General features: G+C 33.0%; 2 protein-coding genes across 2 annotated transcripts; both read left to right on the top strand.

Moving 5' to 3' along the window:
- The first annotated feature begins 88 nt into the window (after positions 1-88).
- LOC112005571 (cytochrome P450 CYP749A22) lies at positions 89-1,782 on the top strand. The gene is made up of 3 exons (XM_065763031.1): positions 89-321; positions 403-787; positions 1,257-1,782. Exons 1-3 carry the CDS (start codon positions 92-94, stop codon positions 1,683-1,685), a joined length of 1,044 nt encoding a protein of 347 aa, XP_065619103.1. The 5' UTR covers positions 89-91; the 3' UTR covers positions 1,686-1,782.
- A 12,349-nt stretch (positions 1,783-14,131) lies between these two features.
- LOC112005570 (cytochrome P450 CYP749A22) lies at positions 14,132-22,343 on the top strand. The gene is made up of 5 exons (XM_024037856.2): positions 14,132-14,516; positions 14,610-14,833; positions 20,365-20,597; positions 20,679-21,060; positions 21,527-22,343. The coding sequence occupies exons 1-5, from the start codon at positions 14,234-14,236 to the stop codon at positions 21,953-21,955; spliced, it is 1,551 nt and encodes a 516-aa protein (XP_023893624.1). The 5' UTR covers positions 14,132-14,233; the 3' UTR covers positions 21,956-22,343.
- Positions 22,344-22,579: the final 236 nt, after the last annotated feature.

Genomic DNA, 22,579 nt, shown 5'->3' with positions numbered 1-22,579 from the left:
ATAATAACTAAACTCAATAACAAACTAGCTTATTAAATTATTCATAACTTAGTTTGAATTGTTAGAAGAGGTTCACTTTTGAATACAGAATATGATTCCAGCAATGATCACAAGTGTGGAGGAAATGCTAGAACGGTGGAAACATCATGAAGGCAAAGAGATCGAAGTATTTGAAGAATTTAGACTATTTACATCAGAAGTAATTTCCAAGACCGCTTTTGGGAGTAGTTACTTAGAAGGGAGGAACATTTTTCAGATGTTGATGAAACTGTCCTCGATAACAGCCATTAATGGTTATAAACTCAGGTTTCCCGGCATCAGGTAAAGTCCTTGTAAACTTGGGTTTCCTAGCATCAGACAAAGTCCTTTTAGTTGACATTAAGTATTTGTCTATTTTTACAGTAAAATTTATAAAATAAATGATGAAATTGAGGCGGAGGAGCTTGAAAAAGGTATATACTACTCTATATTAGAGATAATTAAGAAAAGAGAAATGAAGGTAACAACTAGAGAGTTTGGCAGCAGTACTGGGGGTGATGATTTTCTTGAATTACTTTTAAAGGCTCATCATGATAACAATGTTGGACGAAGGATTACAGTACAAGATATGGTGGATGAGTGTAAGACATTTTACATTGCTGGACAAGAAACCACTATTGCTTTGCTTGCGTGGACTATATTGCTTCTAGCAATCCACACTGATTGGCAAGAGAAAGCAAGAAAGGAGGTGCTCAATTTTTTTGGCCAACAAAATCCAAATCCAGATGGAATCACAAAACTCAAGATTGTAAGAACTTCTGAAAATCATATCAATTACTTATTCTATCACTTTAACACTCTGAACACACTAAGTTTTTATATAGAACACTCACTCACTCAATGAAACAATTGCACATACAACCCAGTCTCTAAACACCTATACACACACTATTATCACTCATTCACTTGCTTCACACACATAGGCACCATCTTGCCCTTTTAATGCTTCAAGTCAGTAAAGGCAGCGATTTCAAAGCTTCTAAATTCCTCTTTTATTGTCAATACATTTTTTCTTATCCAAACTTCCACCAGAATCAGTGGTGGTGATTTTTTACTCAGAACAGCTAGTAGAAGAATATAGAAATCTAGATGGTGTTTTTACCAAGTGTGGGCAATGATGGGAGAGAAAATTTTCTAGAGAGACAGAGAGGCACTAATAGGATTTCTAACATTGCAAATATTAAATTCTATTTTTTTCGATATTCTTTCATATGCAGATGAGCATGATCATCAATGAGACTTTGAGGTTATATACCCCCACACTTTCAATACTAAGAAAAGTTGAAAGGGAAGCTAGACTGGGGAAGCTCATTCTTCCAGCTAATCTATTATTGTACATCCCACCTCTTGCACTTCATCATGACCCTCAAACATGGGGAGAGGACGTGCATCTTTTCAAACCAGAGAGATTCTCAGAAGGTGTTGCCAAGGTTACTAACAGCAACATAGCTGCTTTTTTTCCCTTCGGAATGGGACCTCGGACTTGTGTGGGCTTGAACTTTGCCACCACTGAAGCAAAGATTGCCCTTTCAATGATTCTACAACGCTATGCCTTCACCCTATCCCCAATCTATGTCCACTCACCAGTTCAGCATTTTACCCTTCGTCCACAACATGGAATTCAAGTGCTGCTACACTCACTGTGAAGACGGCCAGAAATGGCAATAAAATGTGCACTTGGTGCATGAAACATCTTGGATTTGTAGCCTTTTTTCGGTTGTTAGTTAACTTGGGATTTGATAGCTTGGAAGAAATAAGAAAAATAAATGAAGTTACAGTTTCGGTTCAAAAATAGAATGAATGTAAATTTATGTGTACTAGTTGCAGCTCTACGCGATACGTAAGAATAAATAGCACTTTGTAATTATAGTATGATGTGTAAATTGTTTTTTAAATTTTGTGGAAGATAATTTTTTCTCCTTAAAAATTTTTAAAATATATATATAATATATATATATATTTTCATCTATCCATCTTTTCAAATATTTCATTTTAACATTTTGAGTGTGTTTAATTATTTCTTGTTTAACTAAAACTTGTTTAATAGGCCTTTATTAGGCTCCCTAATTAAGATTACAAAAACCCACTTGTATAAAAAACTTAATAAAATCGCATTAGATCAACAATTGAATCCACAATATTCTCGATTGATTGAGGATGTACTCATATTCTAGAAACATCAATTCCTTCAACAGATCTTAGGTCTTCATATTGAACTCACAAATACACATCAAAGACTCAACCTGTTCGTATTTTCATTTTAATTAATAATAGACTTCCACATGTCAAGCATGTAATTTAGAAACTATTGGAATGGCTTGAATTGTCAAAAGCGATGACTTGACATTAGCCAACAAGCCATTAAATGTTTGCATGCATGCCCATGTCAGAAAGTATGAAAGTATGGCTTGATATTCAACCAAGCCAAAGATTTGCAACCCAGCAAATGAGTGTGTGTGAAGAAATACTACACCCTTGCATTAAATGTTGCATGGATTCTTGGCCACTATGTGACTTCTTTAACAATAGAAGTGTTGCATTATTTTCATGTGATCAAACTGTTTCAACTTGGGCTGAATCTCTAGCTATAAATAGATGGTGAGTTTGAGAGAAGATGTAAGAGAGCTCCTGTGTGAGATAGCAAAGAATTTCTTCCGTGTGTGTGCACTAGAGAGATAGGGAGCTAGAGTGTCTTGCAAATCTTGTCTAAATACAATAGGGTGTTCTCTATTTATTTCTAAGAGAACTAATAAGGTTGTATTTGAGGTTTGGGTTTGTGCGAGAGTGTCTTCAAGTTATTATTGTAATCTCCAAAGTTATAATAAAACTTTAGTTTGTCGCTTCCTGTAGACGTAGGCATATGGTTGAATCACATAAATTTCCTTATGTCATATTTTCTCTCTCTATTCTCTAACCTAGCGTAAATAGATTATTTCACAAATTTTCACAACAAAAACAAAAAAGAAAAAAGAAAAAAAGAAAAGTAAAATGTATATCTATATATCTCTAAGTCTGACTATTTTTAATAACACCCCATATATGTTTTATTATAGTTTAAATTAGAACTATGTGACTTAGGATTGCTTTAATCCACAACTTTAGTCCATTTCTTTTGGAATATTTTCATTGGAATTCACTCCTTATAAAACAATAAGTACGTGATAGAAACTGGAGCAAAGGAAGATATTACAGTAAAAGAGTTGCCATTGTTGTTCTCAAACACTACAATCATCTGACAAATCTTATGAAAGCTTTGCACACATAATTCAACACTCCAATTAGATGGCCAGGAGTCTTGTACTATACTAGCACTTCCTAATAGTTTTAGCAGAAACATCCAATGTTCAAATCTCCTCCCTCAATTATCAAATTATTAAAAAAAAAAAAAAAAAAAAAAACTAAAGTAGGCTTGCAATGTGTTTCCAATAGGAGTAACCGAGTAGCCCATGCCCTTTTCTTGCTAATAGTTTTAGCAGAAACATCCAATATTCAAATCTCCTCCCTCAATTATCAAATTATTAAAAGAAAAGAAAAAAACTAAAGTAGGCTTGCAATGTGTTTCCAATAGGAGTAACCGAGTAGCCCATGCCCTTTCCTTGGATGCTATATATGTAGAATCTACGAGGATATGGTTAGAGGAAGAGGAAATTCCTTCTTGTGTCACTACACATATACTTATAGATGTAAAACACTTTTTTGAACAAAATAAAACATGTTGTTTGACATGAAAAAAAGAAGAATGGTAAATTGCTCGATACTATCCAACATCACAATCCATAAGATTGATAGACTATACATACATATATATATATATATATACAGTTGGGTTCAAGTTACACCTGATATAATTCTAAGTAATGTTACACTACCTAATAATTTATTATAGAATTCATATTTTGAAAATCTCACTGTTAAATAATATTTTTATATGTTTTTAACTTTCATGCGAATTTTCATGTAAATTGGATGTTATTTACCATTTGATCGACAAATTCATTTTTTATGCATTATTTTAAATTACAAAAACTTGAATTTAAACAATTAATTGATAACATGGTTATTAATCTTTGATCATCTTGAAATTTTGCAAATATGGAAAATATACGAAGATAATATAATCTAACTATGGATTTGTTAAAATTCGCATCTAATTACAAAATATTAAATGGTGTAACTTGAACCGAACTTTATATATGTGTGTGTGTATGTATATATGTATAATCCAATATAATTCAGCTCCACATGATATCAATTTTAGGTCAAATGCGGCAATCAACATAACTTTAAGATTGAAAAATACAATAGTATAAAAATAGGTAAAATAGTATCCTTGAATAATTTTATTTTACAATTAAAAACATACTCTTAAAACACTTTCATATATCAAGTTTAGCTATTGCATCAACCTTGAAACCACTTCGATCGAATCTGAAACCATAGCACATAAAAAAAAAGTGAAACAAAACTCATTAAATAAAGTAGATAAAGAAGAATATGCTTCTATTTAAAAAAGTAGGTGCTCAAGTCTATAAGAATTATGCATAATGCATAAAAGAAAAGAAAGAAAATATAAAAGCTTATTATATTTGTGGCACCACTAAGCTTGCCATTGAATAGCCACAATAAGAAATTAATCATTTATATTAAAGATGTTTTCAACTAAAGTGACGCTGGAATACTATAACTTTTACAACACAAGTCTTACAAATTGATTACCGATTATAAAAAAGTAATTTAAACATTTAGTTATTATGCTATTGAAGTAGCACCAATTACATAAAAAGTAATTCAAATATTTATTTATTAAGTTGTTAAAGTAGTATCATTAGTATTCATTTCTACGTTAATTTGTAAGCTTTTCATAGTAAAATTGATAATAAAAATTGATAATAAGGCATTCTTAGGGCATAAGGCACCGCTTCTATAAGAGTTTGAGAGAGCTAGTTGGATTGTAGGCATCTGTACTCCCAAATTTGGAAAGCTTGATAGGGCCGATACCCATACTCATACTTGCAATAAATCACTTGGGTGGCCCGAGGGCACTTGCCAGCACAACAAAGTTTGATCTCGAAAATCATCACCAATAACTTACTCTAGTATTAAAAAATTAAGATTAATATACATATATATATATATATATTTTTTTTTTCTTTTTTCTTTATTCTTTTTTCAGGTGCCATAACAAGAATTTGTTCGTATTTTCACTGTAATAATAGATTTTCACATGTCAAGCATGTAAGTTAGAAACCAACAAATTAAATGAAGACACAATATATATATATATATATATTACCAAATCTAAAACTCGAGCTAGCTGGATTTTATGTATAAACTAGTTGCTAATTCTGTGCAGTGCACGGAAAATCATACTTTTGCTTTGGATTTATTAAATTTTATTAGAATGAAAAAAAGTATATTTACTAAACTATCTATTTGATTATCAATTATTTTGATTATAAATTATTAAGCAACAAAATTTGAGTAAAAGATCAACATCAATGCCTAGGAATTCACATTATTTTTTTAATAGGTTATACCTAGGAATCATAGCCCTCATTGATCTCAAGAACTAATAACAATATGAAACAAAACAAAAAAAAAAAACAAAAAAAAAAAACCATATTATAGAAATTTATAGATTTATTCACCAAATGTTCATTTTGTAATCTATAACTATTAAAATAGGGAAAACCCTCGTTACTCCCTATATGAATAGATAAAAACATATAAAAGAAAATAATTGAAGTAATTTCAAATTTCTCTCAAACATTTTGTCAAACACCTTTAATGGTAATGATGAGCGCTAAACTCTTTTCATGTCTAAAAGGTTCTAGAAGTCCCAGTTATTAGGACTTGTTTGGTAAGAGAATTCTAGTAATGTTATTGTTGTTTTATAGAAATATGTGTGAGTGAAAAAGTGTATGAAATACATGTAATATTGTTTAAGTTCTAAACACTATTATTTAAGCAACAATAACAAACACACCCTATATGTTATGTGAGGGCAAATATAAATTTAAATGACAAATTGTAGACATGAAGTCATAAACTAAATAACTGAATTCTTTTGATTGGAGTACTTAGACTTTGAATATATTTAAATATTTATTAATTATAGTTCATATAATTTGTTTAAAGTACTTAAAATTATATGTGCATATATTTTAACTAATATACCTGTCTATTAGTACTTAAATTTCAGCATTAATAATAATAATAATAATAACGTGGTGATATAAAAAAAGGACTTAGGGCCTGTTTGGATACAGCTGAAAACTGAAAACTGAAAACTGAAAACACTGTAGCAAAATAATTTTTAAATGTGTGAATAGTACGTGGGACCCATTTTTAATGAAAAAGTTGCTGAAAAGTGAAAATTGTGGGTCCGTGAACAGTAAATTTGGGTTGAAAAGTCAAACTTTGTGGCTACTGTTCATTGAACAGTAGCCGCTACAGTACATAAACAGTAAATAAACTGAAACCCGTGAAAAAAAAAAAAAAAAAAAAAAAAAAAGCTGAAACGCAAACGCGTTCAGCTTTTCCACCCAAGCCAAACGGTCTCTTAGGGCCTGTTTGGATACAGCTGAAAACTGAAAACTGAAAACTGAAAACACTGTAGCAAAATAATTTTTAAATGTGTGAATAGTACCGTGAGACCCATTTTTAATGAAAAAGTTACTAAAAAGTGAAAATTGTGGGTTCGTGAACAGTAAATTTAGGTTGAAAAGTCAAACTTTGTGGCTACTGTTCATTGAACAGTAGCCGCTACAGTACATAAACAGTAAAAAACTGAAACCCGTGAAAAAAAAAAAAAAAAAAACCTGAAACGCAAACGCGTTCAGCTTTTCCACCCAAGCCAAACGGTCTCTTTAGATGATAACAATAAAAAAACTAATAATAACAAATGAAAGCATGTATAATTGAAATTTAAAATTTCAAAAAGTTGTTTCAAGTTTCAAAACAGTACAGTAAATTCACATGAGGTGTTAGCTGACTCGTAAACCAAGAGCCCACAACTACCACATAATATAAAAGAAAAATAAAGGATGATAGTATGACTCAAAACATGAGAAGAAGGAGACGAAATAGAAAGGTGGGGCAGTTTGAGAAAACTTGCGTAGTATAGGGAGATGCCGGCGACATGAGATGACAACAGGAAAAAAGTGATAACAACGGGAATGACGTGAGTTCTGCCACTAAATTTTTTTTTTCTTTTTCACTTCTAGAAATTTCTATCATGTACAGCACACTACCGACTTCCTTGGCTGTGGCTGGTGAGTAAGGAGCCAACAAAGTTGATTTGGCATTCTCTTGAGAGATTAACAAAGGTTCAAAATTTTCAGTTATATAGTATTTATTATAGATTTGTTATGAGGAAGAAGATGTCTGTTGGTTTGTGGATATGGTGGTTTTGATTGAGGAATCTGTGGGTATGGTAGGTATGGTGTCTTTAGATACTTTGCTGTTGGTTTTCCGTGGGTCTGATTGTTGGGGGAGTTGGTAGAGGAAGGGCATAGAAGAGCATTGGGGTGGGGGAGCTGGTAGGAGAGAAGACAAGGCGTGCATTTTGGAGAAAGAGAAGGCAAAGCATTAGGTTCAAGTTTTAGAAAAGTTTTATTATGTTTTTATTTATTTATTATTATTTAATATTCTGTTGACGTTGAAAATTGTGGGAGTTTCAGAAGTTTCAGAAGTTTCAGTTTTATATAAATATATAAATGACATCTCAATCCTTTTTCATTCTTTCAAACCATTAAAGTAAACAATCTGTAAAATCAACGAAAAACTAGGGGTCCGCTCATTCTCTACAGTGCAATGATGCAAGCCTTGTTGAGCCTTTGACCACACTGGGTCATCTCGATGCATAATGTTATCTCTAACACATACTAAGAGCATCAGTAGTGGGACTTGCAAATGTCATATGCCACTAGTATTTAGCATCTAAACCTTCAGAACCCTAACAGCCGAACTTGCAAAATCATCCAGTTATTAAAAAAATTTACAATCATGCTACAGTACCATCTTATATGTAAGATGGTACTTTAGCAATATTGTATAATAAAAATTAGTTTTTTATTTGTCATATGCTTTTTCTCTCTCCTCTCTCTCTCATTTCATTTCACTTTCTCTCTCCAATTTCTCTCTACTTCGTTATGCTCTCTCCTCTTTAAACCCGAAACCCATTCAATCTCAGCACTTCCTTCCTCTCTATCTCAGATCAGTTTGCTATGGATTCCAATGGGTTTGTTATGGAATTCGATGAGGTTGCTATAGATTTGTGGGTTTCTGTGTTGATCTGGGCGTGAGGGTTATGGGTTGATCTGGGCATGGTGGTGGGCTGGAGTGGTTAATGGTGGGTTTGGACTGGCATGGATCGGCAAGCTGGGTTTGGATCGGTGTGAGGGCTGGGTTTGTTGGTGATTTTTTGGATCGGAGTGAGGGCTAGGTTTGGATCAAAGTTAGGGTGGTGGCATTGTTTTATCGGCGGGCTAGGTTTGGATCAGTGGGGTGGGTTTGGATTAGCGTGAGGGTTGGGTTTGGATCGGCGGGCTGGGTTTGCTAGTGATTTTTTTGGATTGAAGTAAGGGCTGGGTTTAGATCGGAGTTAGGGCGGTAGCGTTGTTTGATCGACGGGCTTGGTTTGTATCGACATGAGGGCTGGGTTTGCTGTTTTTTTTCTTTTTTTTTTTTCTTATTTGTTCTTGTGCCAGAGGTTGAGGGAGAGAGACAAAAAGGAAAAGAAAGAGAGAGAGAGAGAGAGAGAGAGAGAGAGAGAGAGAGAGAGAGAGAGAGAGAGTAAAAATATAATAAAAAAGAATATTTAAATAATCTGGGAAAAAAATGGAGTTTTAGGATGTTGGGTGTATTGAAAAATGGTATGTTATAATTGATAAAATTACTTTTTGGGATGGTAAAATAGGATGGGGTGACATTTCCTGTTGCGGATGCTCTAACACATTTTGCAAAGAAGATAACAGAAGATTTTTTAGCCATTTTTTTACAATGTGCGACATTTACATCAAGGCAATTATAAACTGGTCTTTTAACATTGTCAAGTTCAAAGGGAATTGGAAGTGGGTTTGAAAGTGAAGGATAGGAAGAAGTAGAGACAAGATTATTAGCTTGCACTTCAAGGAGAATAAGGATAAGTAAATCTATCATTGTCACCATGAGTTTTCTCATAAATTTCCTAGCCATCAATTCTTTTCAGCCTTTTAAGTTTTCTTATTTATGAAGCTAAATTCATAATGACTTAAACTCTTCTCCTTTATATACAACTAAATGATTATACATATTTGATACAAATATAATGGATAAAGTTTGACTATAAACTAATTGGTAACCAATAGCTAATATGTCTACTAAAAAAACTAATATGACTACATATTTTGAAAACCTAATTGTTGAATTGCATATTCTTCATATTTTTAACAAACATGTCAAATTTTGTGATAATCAAATGTTATTTACTATTCGATTTATAATTTTTTTTTTGTGCATAATTTTATACTACAAAATTTGAAATTTAAATATTTAATTGATGACATAGCTATTCATATTTGATATTCTAAAAATTTTAAAGGCATAGAAGTATAAGAAGAAAATGTAATTTAATTGTGGATTTGTCAAAATTTACATACAATAAAAATATATTGAGTGAAGTTGTAGCCACTAGCTACAAACTAAATTGTAGCCAAACTTTTGTCCAATTATAATATAATTTATAAATTCAATTTATTCTAATTTTTTTTATTATCAAATAGGTATTGTTTAATAATTATGATTTTTCGAAGTATAAGCATATATATATATGTAGGGACTGGATTTGGGACACTTCTTCTGGTTGAGAGAATGGACACAAGCCCAGCTTGTCCTTCAATGAATTTGTAGAGTATGGGCTCAAGAACTAGGCCCTAGTAAGGGGTACAACTGCCCTGCATGATTGCATGTGACTTTATCAACTTAAACATGGATTGGGACACACAATGATGCTCCTCGGACTGGTCTTCCGAAGTTCGATGTTCTTATTATTTCTTTTAAGATTGATTACAAGGGTTCCAGAGAGCATGGGTCATTACAGAACTTTAATGCCGATTCCTCCTCCCTCTTTCAAGAGAGGCTCCCTACGTTATATACCCTTCTAAACTGATCCTAACCCTCCATTTGTCGATCAGTCAGACCACCACTTGAGAGCTTGTCCCATCAGCCGCATCCCTGTTCCTCCAGTGGGTTGCAGCACCCAAGGCGGCACTATTCAGGAGTCATGTCCTCATTAATGCGGCCAGGACGTTAGTTGAGAGCATTCAATGCAGAGGTGACAGCTCGCCTAAGGCTTGCTCCTTCGCCGTGCTCCCGTCGCCGACGTGTGGCACTGAACCCTCTCCTCCTCGGATATTCAAGAAGTCCCCTTTGGTGAGGTGGTGCTCATGTTCTTCCGAGGTCTCGGATGCCTGAGGACAGGGCCTTCCTCGGATATGTTCCTCGGGGGTCGGTCCTCGCGCTTTCATCCTCGGACCCCTCATGCATCCTCAACGCAGGCCTTTGGGCCTGGCTTGGAGTGGGCCAAGGCTACCTGATTTTCTGGCCCCACAATATATATATATATATATATAATGAGCATTTTCAAGTTAAATGGCCTCCAGTCTAAGTATGTGTTTGTTTAGAGGTGAAATATGGTAGATAGAAAACTTTGGAGAGAAAATAGGAAGAAAAACTTTTTTGTGTGTTTGGTTGGGTGAGCAAGAAGGAAAATAAATTATGGAATCCAGGTGTTTTCTCTCTGAACCCACCAAAAATTTTTCTCCCCAAAATGAAGAGAAAACTGAAGGGAGAAATTATGCATCATTTTTAGTCGAAAATACCCTTATGCAATTGGACATGGGCTTCATCCACATTGCTTTTCTTCACACTTTTTTTTTTCTTTTTTTCCTCTAGGCGTTGCATGCCTCCTCTCCTTCTTCTTCTTCTTCTTATTCTTCTTCTTCTTCTTCTTCTTTTGGATTTATTGGGCATGCTTGTTGCCTACCTCTTCTTCTTCTTCTTCTTCTTCTTCTTCTTCTTCTTTTGATTTTGATTTACTCGGCAGGCTTGTCCAGTATTCTTTCTTTTTCTTTTGCTTTCTTTTGTGTGTTTTTTTTTTTTTTTTAAGATGTTTTTTTTTTTATGGACATGGATTTTATTTTTTAATAAATTTAGGTGATTGATTTTTTTTTTTTTTTTTGGTTGTTTGTCACTTTTATTGTTTAATTGGGCATCATTTTTTAAAAGAGTATATGTGTAAATTTATACAAATCACTTTTTTCATCCCTCCATTTTTCCACAAACAAAAGGAGAAATTAAAAACTTTTCTATCCTCCACGATTCCATCCTCTCTTTATTTTCTATCCTTTTACTTTTCTACCATTCCAACCAAACAGACCCTAAGTAATGTTTTTTGGCAAGGTTAAATAACTTTATGGACAAAGTTTAACTACAAAATTAGTTGTATTATTAGGCTACACCTTATTCAATATTCTTTTATTGGAGGTGAATTTTGAAAAATCCACCATTGGATTACATCTTCTTCTTATATCCTCCATGCTTGCAAAAATTTCTAAAAAATTAAATTTCAATAGCTATGTTATCAATAAATTATTTAATTGCAGTTTTTTTAGTTTAAAATTATGTATAAAATATGAACTTATAGATTCATATAGTAAATATTATCTGATTGACACAAAATTTGACATGTGTATTAAGAACGTAAATAACATATAATTCAACGGTTAGATTTTTAAAATATATTGTAATATTTATTTTATTGACTAAGGTTTTGTAACTAAACTTGTTCTAATTTTATAATAGTTTTTATGTTAGCATGTGACTTTTCAAAAAAGTACCACATTTTAGCCAATCAAGCTCAAAATTTGCTCACATCAGGCTAGTTATGCAAAATTATATAAAAATACATAGTTGTATAGTAGCTATGTAAATTTACACTGGCTCTATTCATTTTGCAGTTTTTTTTTTTTTTATTTTTCTTACGTATCTCAAGGATAGAGAAAGAAAATGAATGGTGGTTATTGACTTTAGGGCTTTAAACAAGCCGAGCTTTACTAAGTAATGCATATTCAATATATGGAGTTCATAGCATCCTATTATTCATTAACAAAAAGACAACATATATGGTCATTATATATGGAAGTTATTACTAAAATACTTGTGTTTATAGAGAAGGAAATTTATAGGGTGAAAAAATTGATAGTTGAACATTATGATGGTACATTTGATTGGATTAGGAAAAATAAACTCGATCATGTTAAAATATATGACTATGTATGGAAGAAATTGTGTTTTTTTTTTTTTTTTTTTTTTTTGAGTTTCAACTTATGACATTCTCACTTGATGATTGCTCTTTAACATTAGACCAAGGCGTTAATTGATTTTTGGTGTAGGTGGGGATTAAATTTCAGATCTCTTATTTCACTATAAGAGATTTTACCAATTAAGTTAATTGAAAGAAATTGTGTCAAACTAGTACTTTTTTTTTTCTTTTTTTGAGAAAAGTGTCAAACCAATATTTAAGCAAGCCTAAATGTTATATATATATGGCACATTTTTTTAACCAAAGTTTTATTTAATTGGAGAGCCATCTAAATGTTAACTTTTGATAGAAATTTCTTATTAATTAAATGACTTTCTTTTTTGCCTTAAAAAAATAATATCTCTTAGTTTCTTTTATGATATTTCAAAACATGTACAACTATTATGTGTAGTTAGTGGTTAGCATTTAGTAAAAGTCATCTACACTATTAAGGGATATCCACTTTAATATGTGAAGAGGTACCAGCCAAAAGTCACATATTTTATTTTATAAAGAAAAATGACCCCTTAAACTAGAAAGGCTTGATGTCTCATAACATAATCAAAAATGACGTTGTCTTGCTGGTTATTTGAGATTTTTTTAATGTCAAAAAAGTGATTATTGTAAATTATGAGGTGACATTAGAAGCCAACAAAATAAATCAGCTTGATTAAGGATGACAATAGTGAGGGATGGTATTTATTGGACCACGGGTGCCTCATCCTCCCTCCCTTAGGACAGGAAACCCCATGTAGGGTGGGAGCAAAGGTAGGTTAGGGTGTGGTGGTGCAAAGACTGTTAAGAAATTGTTCCACCCCTTGGGTTAGTTTATAGTGGCATTAATCAACTTCAAAAAATTAACTATTGTAAAAGCTTAACCCAAACTCCAATAAACCATTGTAAAAGCTTTGCCTGATCTAACTGAAGCACTCACGTTTTATATAATTCTTCAAATTCAATTATATCGAGTGTAGAAAGAATTAGTCAAGTTAGAACATATCCGAGAAACTAGTAAATGAATCGAAGTAAAATCTGAAAATCTTCTCGGAAAACATTGATCTTGTCAAAAATTTCTCATCGCCTAAAATTTTTTATCTACAAATAGACAGAATGACTAAATTAATGCCTAATTTGTGAATTGCACCATTTGAGATCATTTTGAATTTGTTACTTTTATTTAAAACTAGTTTGAAGGTGTTTGAATTTTACTCTCCTGACGTTTTAGAATTTAAATTTTACTTTATAAATTTTAAAGGTGTTTGAATTTTACTGCGAATAAACTGTTGAAGATTCTCTTAAATTTAAGAAAATTTTAGCTGTGAACCACAAGTGGGGAACACCTACAAATGAAGCTGAGACCCACAAACTATAAATCTAGAAGACCTGACAATCATTCTTTCCTTTTTTTCTGTAATCAATTTTCTTCTTGTGGTAATGGACTTTGGGCAGTTGTGAGGCTCCTTGTTCCACCTAACATCAGTGTGTTTGGTAGCACACTTCAGTTATCAGTGTCTTTGGTAGCACACGTCAGTTAGGTTATCAGTGTCTTTGGTAGCAAACTTCAGTTATCAGTGTGTTTGATATAACACTCAGTGTGTTTGATAGCACACTGCAGTTATCGGTGTCATTGGTAGCACACGTCAGATAGCACACTTCAGTTATCAGTGTCTTTGGTAGCACACTTCAGTTAGTTCAGTCTCTCCTCTGCAACTACAAAACATCAGTATCATTTCTCACTCTCTCATTTCTCTCTCACCATTCCATCGCACAAACTTTGAAACCTACCTTGAAGAAAATCATATACACTGATTCTGAAGTGAAGTTCCAAAAAGTTTCGCGGAAAAAGAAAAAATGGGTGCTATTGGAATCTTTGCAGTCTTTTTTTCAAGCTCTCTCTGCCTCTACATTGTCTTGGCTCTAATCCGGGTCGTTCACAAACTATGGTGGACTCCTATTCGCATACAACATCAAATGCGTTCACAGGGAATCACAGGTCCTTCTTACAGATTCGCCAGTGGAAGCACCAAAGAAATTTTGAACATGAAAAAAGAAGCCTTGAGTAGGCCATTGGGTTTATCACATGACTTATTGTCCAGAGCTCAGCCTCATATTCATTCATGGGTCAACAAATATGGTAACAAAAAAAAAAAAAAAACCTCCAACTATATATGTTCTACTAAATTTGATCATTTTTCATTTTCTTACATTCCCCCTCTCTTCGGTGCAGGGAAGAATTTTCTTCAATGGTATGGCACTCAACCTCAATTGGTCATTACAGAACCAGAGCTTATCAAAGAGATACTGAACAATAAAGACAAAGCTTATCCGAAGGAAGCGGTTGTAGGCTATATGAAGAAGCTCTTTGGAGATGGGCTTTCGACATCTGAAGGTGAAAAATGGGCAAAGATGAAGAAATTGGCCAATCATACATTCCATGCCGAGAGCCTGAAAGTAATCTTTTACTACCCATGCTTTGTTTTTGTTTCTACTTTTACTAAACTTACCCTCTATGCCTTATTTTAGCTAATGAATTATTGATTCAAGATATTTGAAGTTCGATTACATGTGGGGAAGGTGTTAGACATCCCACAATATCTATCCAAAAGATAGTATCCCATTTTAATTTATTTTAAACGTTATCTTTTTAATGAAGAAATTAGATACTTGCAATTTTCTTTTTCTTTTTTCTTTTTTTTTAAAGTTTTGCAAACATTTATATGTATATAAATATGAGTATTTATTTACTTATAATGTACCATGTGAATATTAACGTTAAAGAATATTTACGATCAAAGCATGTAGGATATATACATAAATAACATGTGACGAAACATGCAATTAGAGAAATAGTTTGTAATATCATGTGAGTATTTATTTATTAGATAGGTAGCATGTGAATACTAACTACTATACACAAATAAATTATAACACAAAAATAAAAAGAGCGAGTTGGAAAAGTAGTACCTTGTTGTCATCCACAATTTTCTCATTTTTACCATGCAAAAAAAAAAAAAAAAAAAAAAGTGTTAGTGCCAAACCAAAGAAATGGGCTATGTAAGCTTGATCGGTGCCTATGGGTTCAATGGAATTGAATCATAGGCACAAATCCTTAAAGAATGCCATTCTAAGGAAAAGCTGTAAATTGCAATGCATAAACAAGTTTCAAAATGTTAACTCTATTTTATTTTTGAAAGGAAAGTTTGGAAAAGATGTTTTTTATGAAGAAGAATTTCTTTATATATATATATATATATTTTTTTTTTTTTTTGAAAAGGAGAAGTTTTAAAAACTACTCATTATTATTATTATTATTATTATATTATTTTGAGAAAAAGATTTCTTTTTGAACAATTAGAGTTTGCAAAAGGGAAATAAGTTTTCATCTTTTAGAATTTTTTTTTTCCCTGAAATTGCCATTCTTTAGGGGAATCCGAAAATTTGGGGGGACTTGTAGTTTCTAAAAATCATTCATTTTAGCAAAAACATGTTAGTTTTGAAAAGAAAAAGTGGATGAAACATCATCATTGGGATCCCACTAGGAGGGTGTTATAAAAGGGAGAGTGCTAGAGAAGAGGGGGTTGGCATTTTTGGGGGGAGACACACAGGAGAAGAGTGAGGAACGACCAAAAAAGGGAGAGAAGGTTTCTGCTCAATATAACTTGGGCCTTCTCACAAGGGAAAAGAGTGTAGAGTGGGGCTTAAGAACCTTCCATTGGGCCATCGGGTTGGCTCCAAAAGGTTTTCTCATTATAGGAAATTCCATACTCATCCAAACAAATAAATTGGGAGTCTGACCCAAAAATCATCGAGCATTTTGGGTTCTAGCACCATAGTAAAGGTTCATTAAAAGGTTTTTTTTAGGGATCCCTTTTAAATAAGTCTTAATCTCTTTCAAGTCCTATGGGTTCTTCATCAAAAATAGATGGGAGTTCTAAGCCATCAACCATCCTTAAGGTGACATAACCATATTGTGCTTTACTTGAGATTTAAAACCCATTTAAAAGAGATGGATAGAAAATCTTTTTTTTTGGGTGAGTAGATTGTAGTATATGCGTGCGTGTGTGTGTGTGTGTGTGTGTGTGGAACAAGGGGAAAAAAAGTGCAATAAATAAAAGGGAAGGGAGATTTAGCAAAAATTAAAAGGGATGACATTAAAGTAAAAGGGATGGGGGAAAGCTTGAAATTAAAAGGGATGACATCAAAGTAAAAGGGAAGGGAGAAAAGCTTAAATTAAATGGGTAACAACATAAAGCAAGAATATAAAAATTCTTAGATGCCTTGAAGATTTCTTTTTCTTTTTTTTTTCAGAATTTTCTAGGATTTTTTCCAAAATTTTCTAGTATTTTTCTCTCAAAAACTCTATTTTTCCAAAATTTCCAATTTATTTTATACAAAAAATTGGAGGGAGAAGAGACAGGGAGAGGGGGGGGGGGGGAGTGTAGTTATAGGAGAGCCAAAAAAGTGGGAGGCTATGTAATGGTGTACCAAGACACCATCACATAGCCTCCCACCTTTGCCACCTCATTACGCTATTTTGTCTTTTTTCCAATTTCTGGTCTGATTTTTGTGCAGCTATTTGAAGGCCTTTTTGAGCTTTGTTTTCTTTAAACTTTATATCTTTGGAAATCTCTAGATGTCTAGTTTCTATTGGTCCTAACCTTGCAAGTTTTGGAGCTATTATTTTGACGATATAGTGTCCGGAAGGAAGGTGACACAGTTCTGAAAATTCTATGACGTTTTTCCTTAAAAAACTTTTTTCTTCGACTTTGTGGCAAATATCATTGAGCCTTTTTTATAAGAGGTAGCCACAACCTCATAATTCAAGTTGGTTTAGCTAGATCGTTCTAGTTCTTGCCCAATCAGTACAGTTTTTTTTTGTGCAAAGTTGGTCTAAAAACCGCCTGTTTTACTTGGAAAAAAAAAAGTGAAGTATTTATTAGGGTTTTTGGTATTTTGTTAATACCTCATCCGTTTTAACTCCTATTTTGGCCCGTAAACTATCTTTTCGAAGGGGAAAATATAACCTACAAGACGGTCCAAAATTTAACTCAATTGGACTATTGGATCAAAAAGTCAACCTTTTACCATACCCGATTAGGGTTTTGGCCCCATTTGTTATCGTAGGGATTTTGGAACGTTGCAACCCTTTGATCCACTATCCGATCATGTTGCATTATTTTTTTTACCCTTTTTGGCTTTGAAACTTGCAATTTTGTACCTATTTTTTCAATTTTTTGGATTTTTATTTGTTTTGATGCGTAAATCGGGGTCAAACAAAATACGGAATCGACAAAACTTTAATGGAAAAAACACCACCTTAAATTCTATAAAATTGGTGGTCTGAATCTACATGACTTTGATAAAGTACCTGATTGATAAAAGATAGCATAGCTGATATTTCAAAGGAACTCTGATGTACTTATAAGTATTATAAGATCTTTTATAGCCTTAGCACTAACCACCATAATCACTTACACCTACTATGGAAATCCAAATTGGGATGTAGATGCCCAAGATTGATGTTCTAATCTTAAATAGATTTAAAAAAAAAATGCATCGAACATAGTTAACAATGGAAAATTTTAATACACAAACATGTAATTTAAATCTCTGAAAACCATAAAAGAACAAAATAACCCAAAACAAAATTGGAAGAGAAAAATAAATACATGTTTTTTCTCTTCCAAGTTACACTTTGCTCAATATTTTGTAGTTTGAATTCTAAGAATACATCTTACAATCCCAGCCACCAAATTTCCACTATGGAAGTTTCAAGTCTGTAATGGTCATAAGCACTATAGTGTCAAGCTAATTTTTATTAATAATTAAAAGCACATAATCTTGTAATTCAAATAGGTTTTTTTTTTAAATAAGTTGTAATTCAAATAGTTCTTTAGCAACTTTTTATAAACCGATGTCCAAAGTTGAAACATATGCATGCATGCTGGAGGAATTGCATCTAAAATCTCATCCTAAACAAATTTAAAAACATCAAGTAGTTTGAATTTTTTTTTTTCCCTTAACTTTTTACATCAGAGGACAAAATTGATGCTAAAATTCCTTCTTTTCACCAAGTATAGGTATTTCCATCACTTCAGAGATACTATTATTTCTGCTTCAATTTCGTAGTATTTTTTTTTAAGGCAAAAAAAAAAAAAAAAAAAAAAAAACTTCTTAATATATGAACGATTCAACATATTCTCCAAATTCAACAGAGACATTTTACACACACTATGTCCTCTAATCCTTAATTTTTATTTCTTTCTTTTTGACCCTTTTCTAAAAAAACAAAAATTAAAAACGCATAGTAGAAAGAAAAACACATATCAATTACTGAACAAACAACATTAAAACAAAATCTCCGGACTCAGGTGGTACACAACAACATTTTTATGGCATGAAGAGATTATGTAGCTTCAGTCATCCATGAGATCCATTTGTATTTATAAAAATCTGGAACTGGATTGATAGATTATCACTAATTCTAGATACATAAGTTGTTAGATAGGTTAGTAGTATTGTTAAGCTTCTGTAAATAAATTTGTTTAGGAGGCTTTTGTTGCTATTCTTTCTTGAAGGTACAGGAGCATTTGTGTTTTTTTAAATAAAATTTTCTTTCGGAATTCTAAGAAAAGAAAAGAAAAAAAATTCGACCATAGCATTAAAAAACCTAAACAAAGGTTTTTTTTTTTTTTTTTTTACCTTGACAAGCCCACCGTTCGACTTTGAGGTTAATATTCTGCGTTAGTCCTATCTTCTTGGAATCATTCACAACGTTAAAAAACAAATAGAGAAGGTAGTAAATAAATTTTTAGAAATTGTCTTTAGTTCTGTTTGTTTATAGTGGAGACCCAAAAAGATTAAATTGAGATAACTTATTGTAGCTTTGAGATAGAAACCCCAAAACACAAATCTAACCCAAAAACTAAATCAAAACCAACCCAAACAAAATACCCAAAATTAAGTCATATTTCTTTGTTCATACCCAAATTGAAGAAGAAGAAAAAAACCTTGCCTATGGCAGATATATGGCCTAATGATGGGTGGTTCTAGCGGTTTGAGGCTGGTGAGGGAAGGGACGGTGTTGATGATGACGGTCCTCTAATATTTCTCTCTTCATGCCCTTCTTTGAAATCTCTCTACTTCGCTTCAATCTTGTGTGGTTGCAATTGGTTAGAATAATTATGTAAGTTTGGGACTAGGCAGGTGAGTTTGGTATGAAACGATAAAGTTTAAAGTATTTTCAAATGGTGCAACTATCGGGCTTTTGTGATTTAAATTGTCTTCATAGTAGAATTTTAAATAGGCTTTTTTCATACGTGGCAAAACAACCTTATATATAGGATTCAACTTTCTCTTAACTTTTGTTTTTATATATAGTATACAATATGATATATCATATCATATTATATCATTTGCAAAAGACATACATCACATGCTCTCTTGGATCGATTTGGTAATTCATCCATCACTACTGCAAAGAGATAGATTTAATGTTGATCCTTAATGCAAACCTATAAGAATAGGAAACTTGTGATTTCTCCAATTGTTATCGCACTAATTATATCTCCATCATAATCAACTTAATATACATCATAGGTACTAATTTCTTTCCAAAACCCACTTGATGACTTCTCTAGGGACCCTACCATATAGTTTCTCTTTACGAGCCTCTTTATATATTACCATTAGATGTCTAAGTAATAAACTAGCTTAAATGGTAGATCGTCTTAGCATGAAATCAAATTGACTCTCATATATTGTTGTTTCATGCCTTAACCTACGTTCAATCACTCTTTCCCAAAGTTTTATAGTGTAACTCATAAGTTTAATTCCATGCTAATTTGTACAGTTTTGATTATCCTCTTGTTCTTATAAATAGGTATTGCTTTTAATTGTAACTAAACTCAATAACAAAATAGCTTATTAAATTATTAATAACTTAGTTTGAATTGTTAGAAGAGGTTCACTTTTGAATGCAGAATATGACTCCAGCAATGATCACAAGTGCGGAGGAAATGCTAGAACGGTGGAAACATCATGAAGGCAAAGAGATCGAGGTATTCGAAGAATTTCGACTATTTACATCAGAAGTGATTTCCAAGACTGCTTTTGGGAGTAGTTACTTAGAAGGGAAGAAGATTTTTCAGATGTTGATGAAATTGGCCTCGATAGTAGCCATCAATGGTTACAAAGTCAGGTTTCCGGGCATCAGGTAAAGTCCTTGTAAATTTGGGTTTTCTAGCATCAGATAAGTCCTTTTAGCTAAACATTAAGCATTTGTCTATTTTTACAGTAAAATTTATAAAACAAATGATGAAATTGAATCTGAGGAGCTTGAAAAAGGTATACACTACTCTATATTAGAGATAATTAAGAAAAGAGAAATGAAGGTAATGACTAGAGAGTTCGGCAGCAGTACTGGGGGTGATTTTCTTGAATTACTTTTAAAGGCTCATCATGATGCCAATGTTGACCGAAGGATTACAGTACAAGATATAGTGGATGAGTGTAAGACATTTTACACTGCTGGACAAGAAACCACTACTACTTTGCTTACATGGACTGTATTTCTTCTAGCAATCCACACTGATTGGCAAGAGAAAGCAAGAAAGGAGGTGCTCAATTTTTTTGGCCAACAAAATCCAACTCCAGATGGCATCACAAAACTCAAGACTGTAAGAACAACTAAAAATCATATCAATTACTTGTTCTATATCACTTTAACACCTTGAACACACTCAGTTTTTATATAGAACACTCACTCAATTAAACACTTGCATACACACCCCAGTCCCTGGACACTTATACACTCACTATTATCACTCATTCACTTGCTTCACACACATAGGCACCATCTGCCCCTTTTAATACTTGCTTCAAGTCGGTAAAGCCAGCGATTTCAAAGCTTCTAAATTCCTCTTATTGTCAGTAAATTTTTTCTTATCCAAACTTCCATAAGAATCAGTGGTGGTGATTTTTTACTCAGAACAGCTTGTAGAAGAATATAGAAATCTAGATGGTGTTTACCAAGTGTGGCAATGATGGGAGAGAAAAATTTCTAGAGAGACAGAGAGGCACTAATAAGATTTTTAACATTGCAAATATTAAATTCTAATTTTTTCGATATTCTTTCATATGCAGATGAGCATGATCATCAATGAGACTTTGAGGTTATATACTCCTACACTTTCAGTACTAAGAAAAGTTGAAAGGGAAGCTAGACTGGGGAAGCTCATTCTTCCAGCTAATCTATTATTGTTCATCCCACCTCTTGCACTTCATCATGACCCTCAAATATGGGGAGAGGACGTGCATCTTTTCAAACCAGAGAGATTCTCAGAAGGGGTTGCCAAGGCTACTAACAACAACATAGCTGCTTTCTTTCCCTTTGGAATGGGACCTCGGACTTGTGTGGGTTTGAACTTTGCCACCAATGAAGCAAAGATTGCTCTTTCAATGATTCTACAACGCTATGCCTTCACCATATCCCCAACCTATGTCCACTCACCAGTTCAACATTTTACCCTTCGTCCACAACATGGAATTCAAGTGCTGCTACACCCATTGTGAGGACCGGCCAGAATTGGCAATAAAATGTGCACTTGGAACACGGCACATCTTGGGATTTGTAGCCTTTTTCTTTCAGTTGTTAGTTAGCTTAGGATTTGATAGCTTGGAAGAAAAAAGAAAAATAAATGAAGTCACGGTTGGGATGTGTGTTAAACATGTGTACTGATGTCGCGGAAGCCTGAAGAGAAAGCACACACGATGCTCTCTTTGATGGACAGAAACTAAACTGTTAGTTTTTCGTAGTAAACCTCGAATCCACGAGGGGTTTCCCTGAATCCACAAGGAGATAAAACTGGAATCCACCAGAAGAAAATTTGACAAAAGTCTGTGTTTATTGATAATAGTCTAATTTGCCTCTGACGGCTACAAAACATATAAATACTAAGAAAAAACGTTTAAAATCCTAATTCGCGCTAATTAAGCGATTAGGGGACAAAATTACCGAATTTTACCAAAAATGGCAAAATTGAGTTAACTGCAGAATCATAAATTACTGACCTTAAGGGTCGTCCCAAAACAGACGGGACCTTATTCTGACTTTTAAACTAAAAGTTATTAAGGAAAAACAAATATTACTATAAATAGCAAAAACACTGTTATCGGGGCCTTAATGAAGGAATTCGC

The sequence above is a fragment of the Quercus suber genome, unplaced genomic scaffold (genome assembly GCF_002906115.3).
Source record: "Quercus suber isolate HL8 unplaced genomic scaffold, Cork oak 2.0 scaffold_487, whole genome shotgun sequence".
Lineage (NCBI taxonomy): Eukaryota > Viridiplantae > Streptophyta > Magnoliopsida > Fagales > Fagaceae > Quercus > Quercus suber.
The sequence above is the reverse complement of the archived record's forward strand: the minus strand, read 5'-3'. Positions and strand labels throughout refer to the sequence as shown.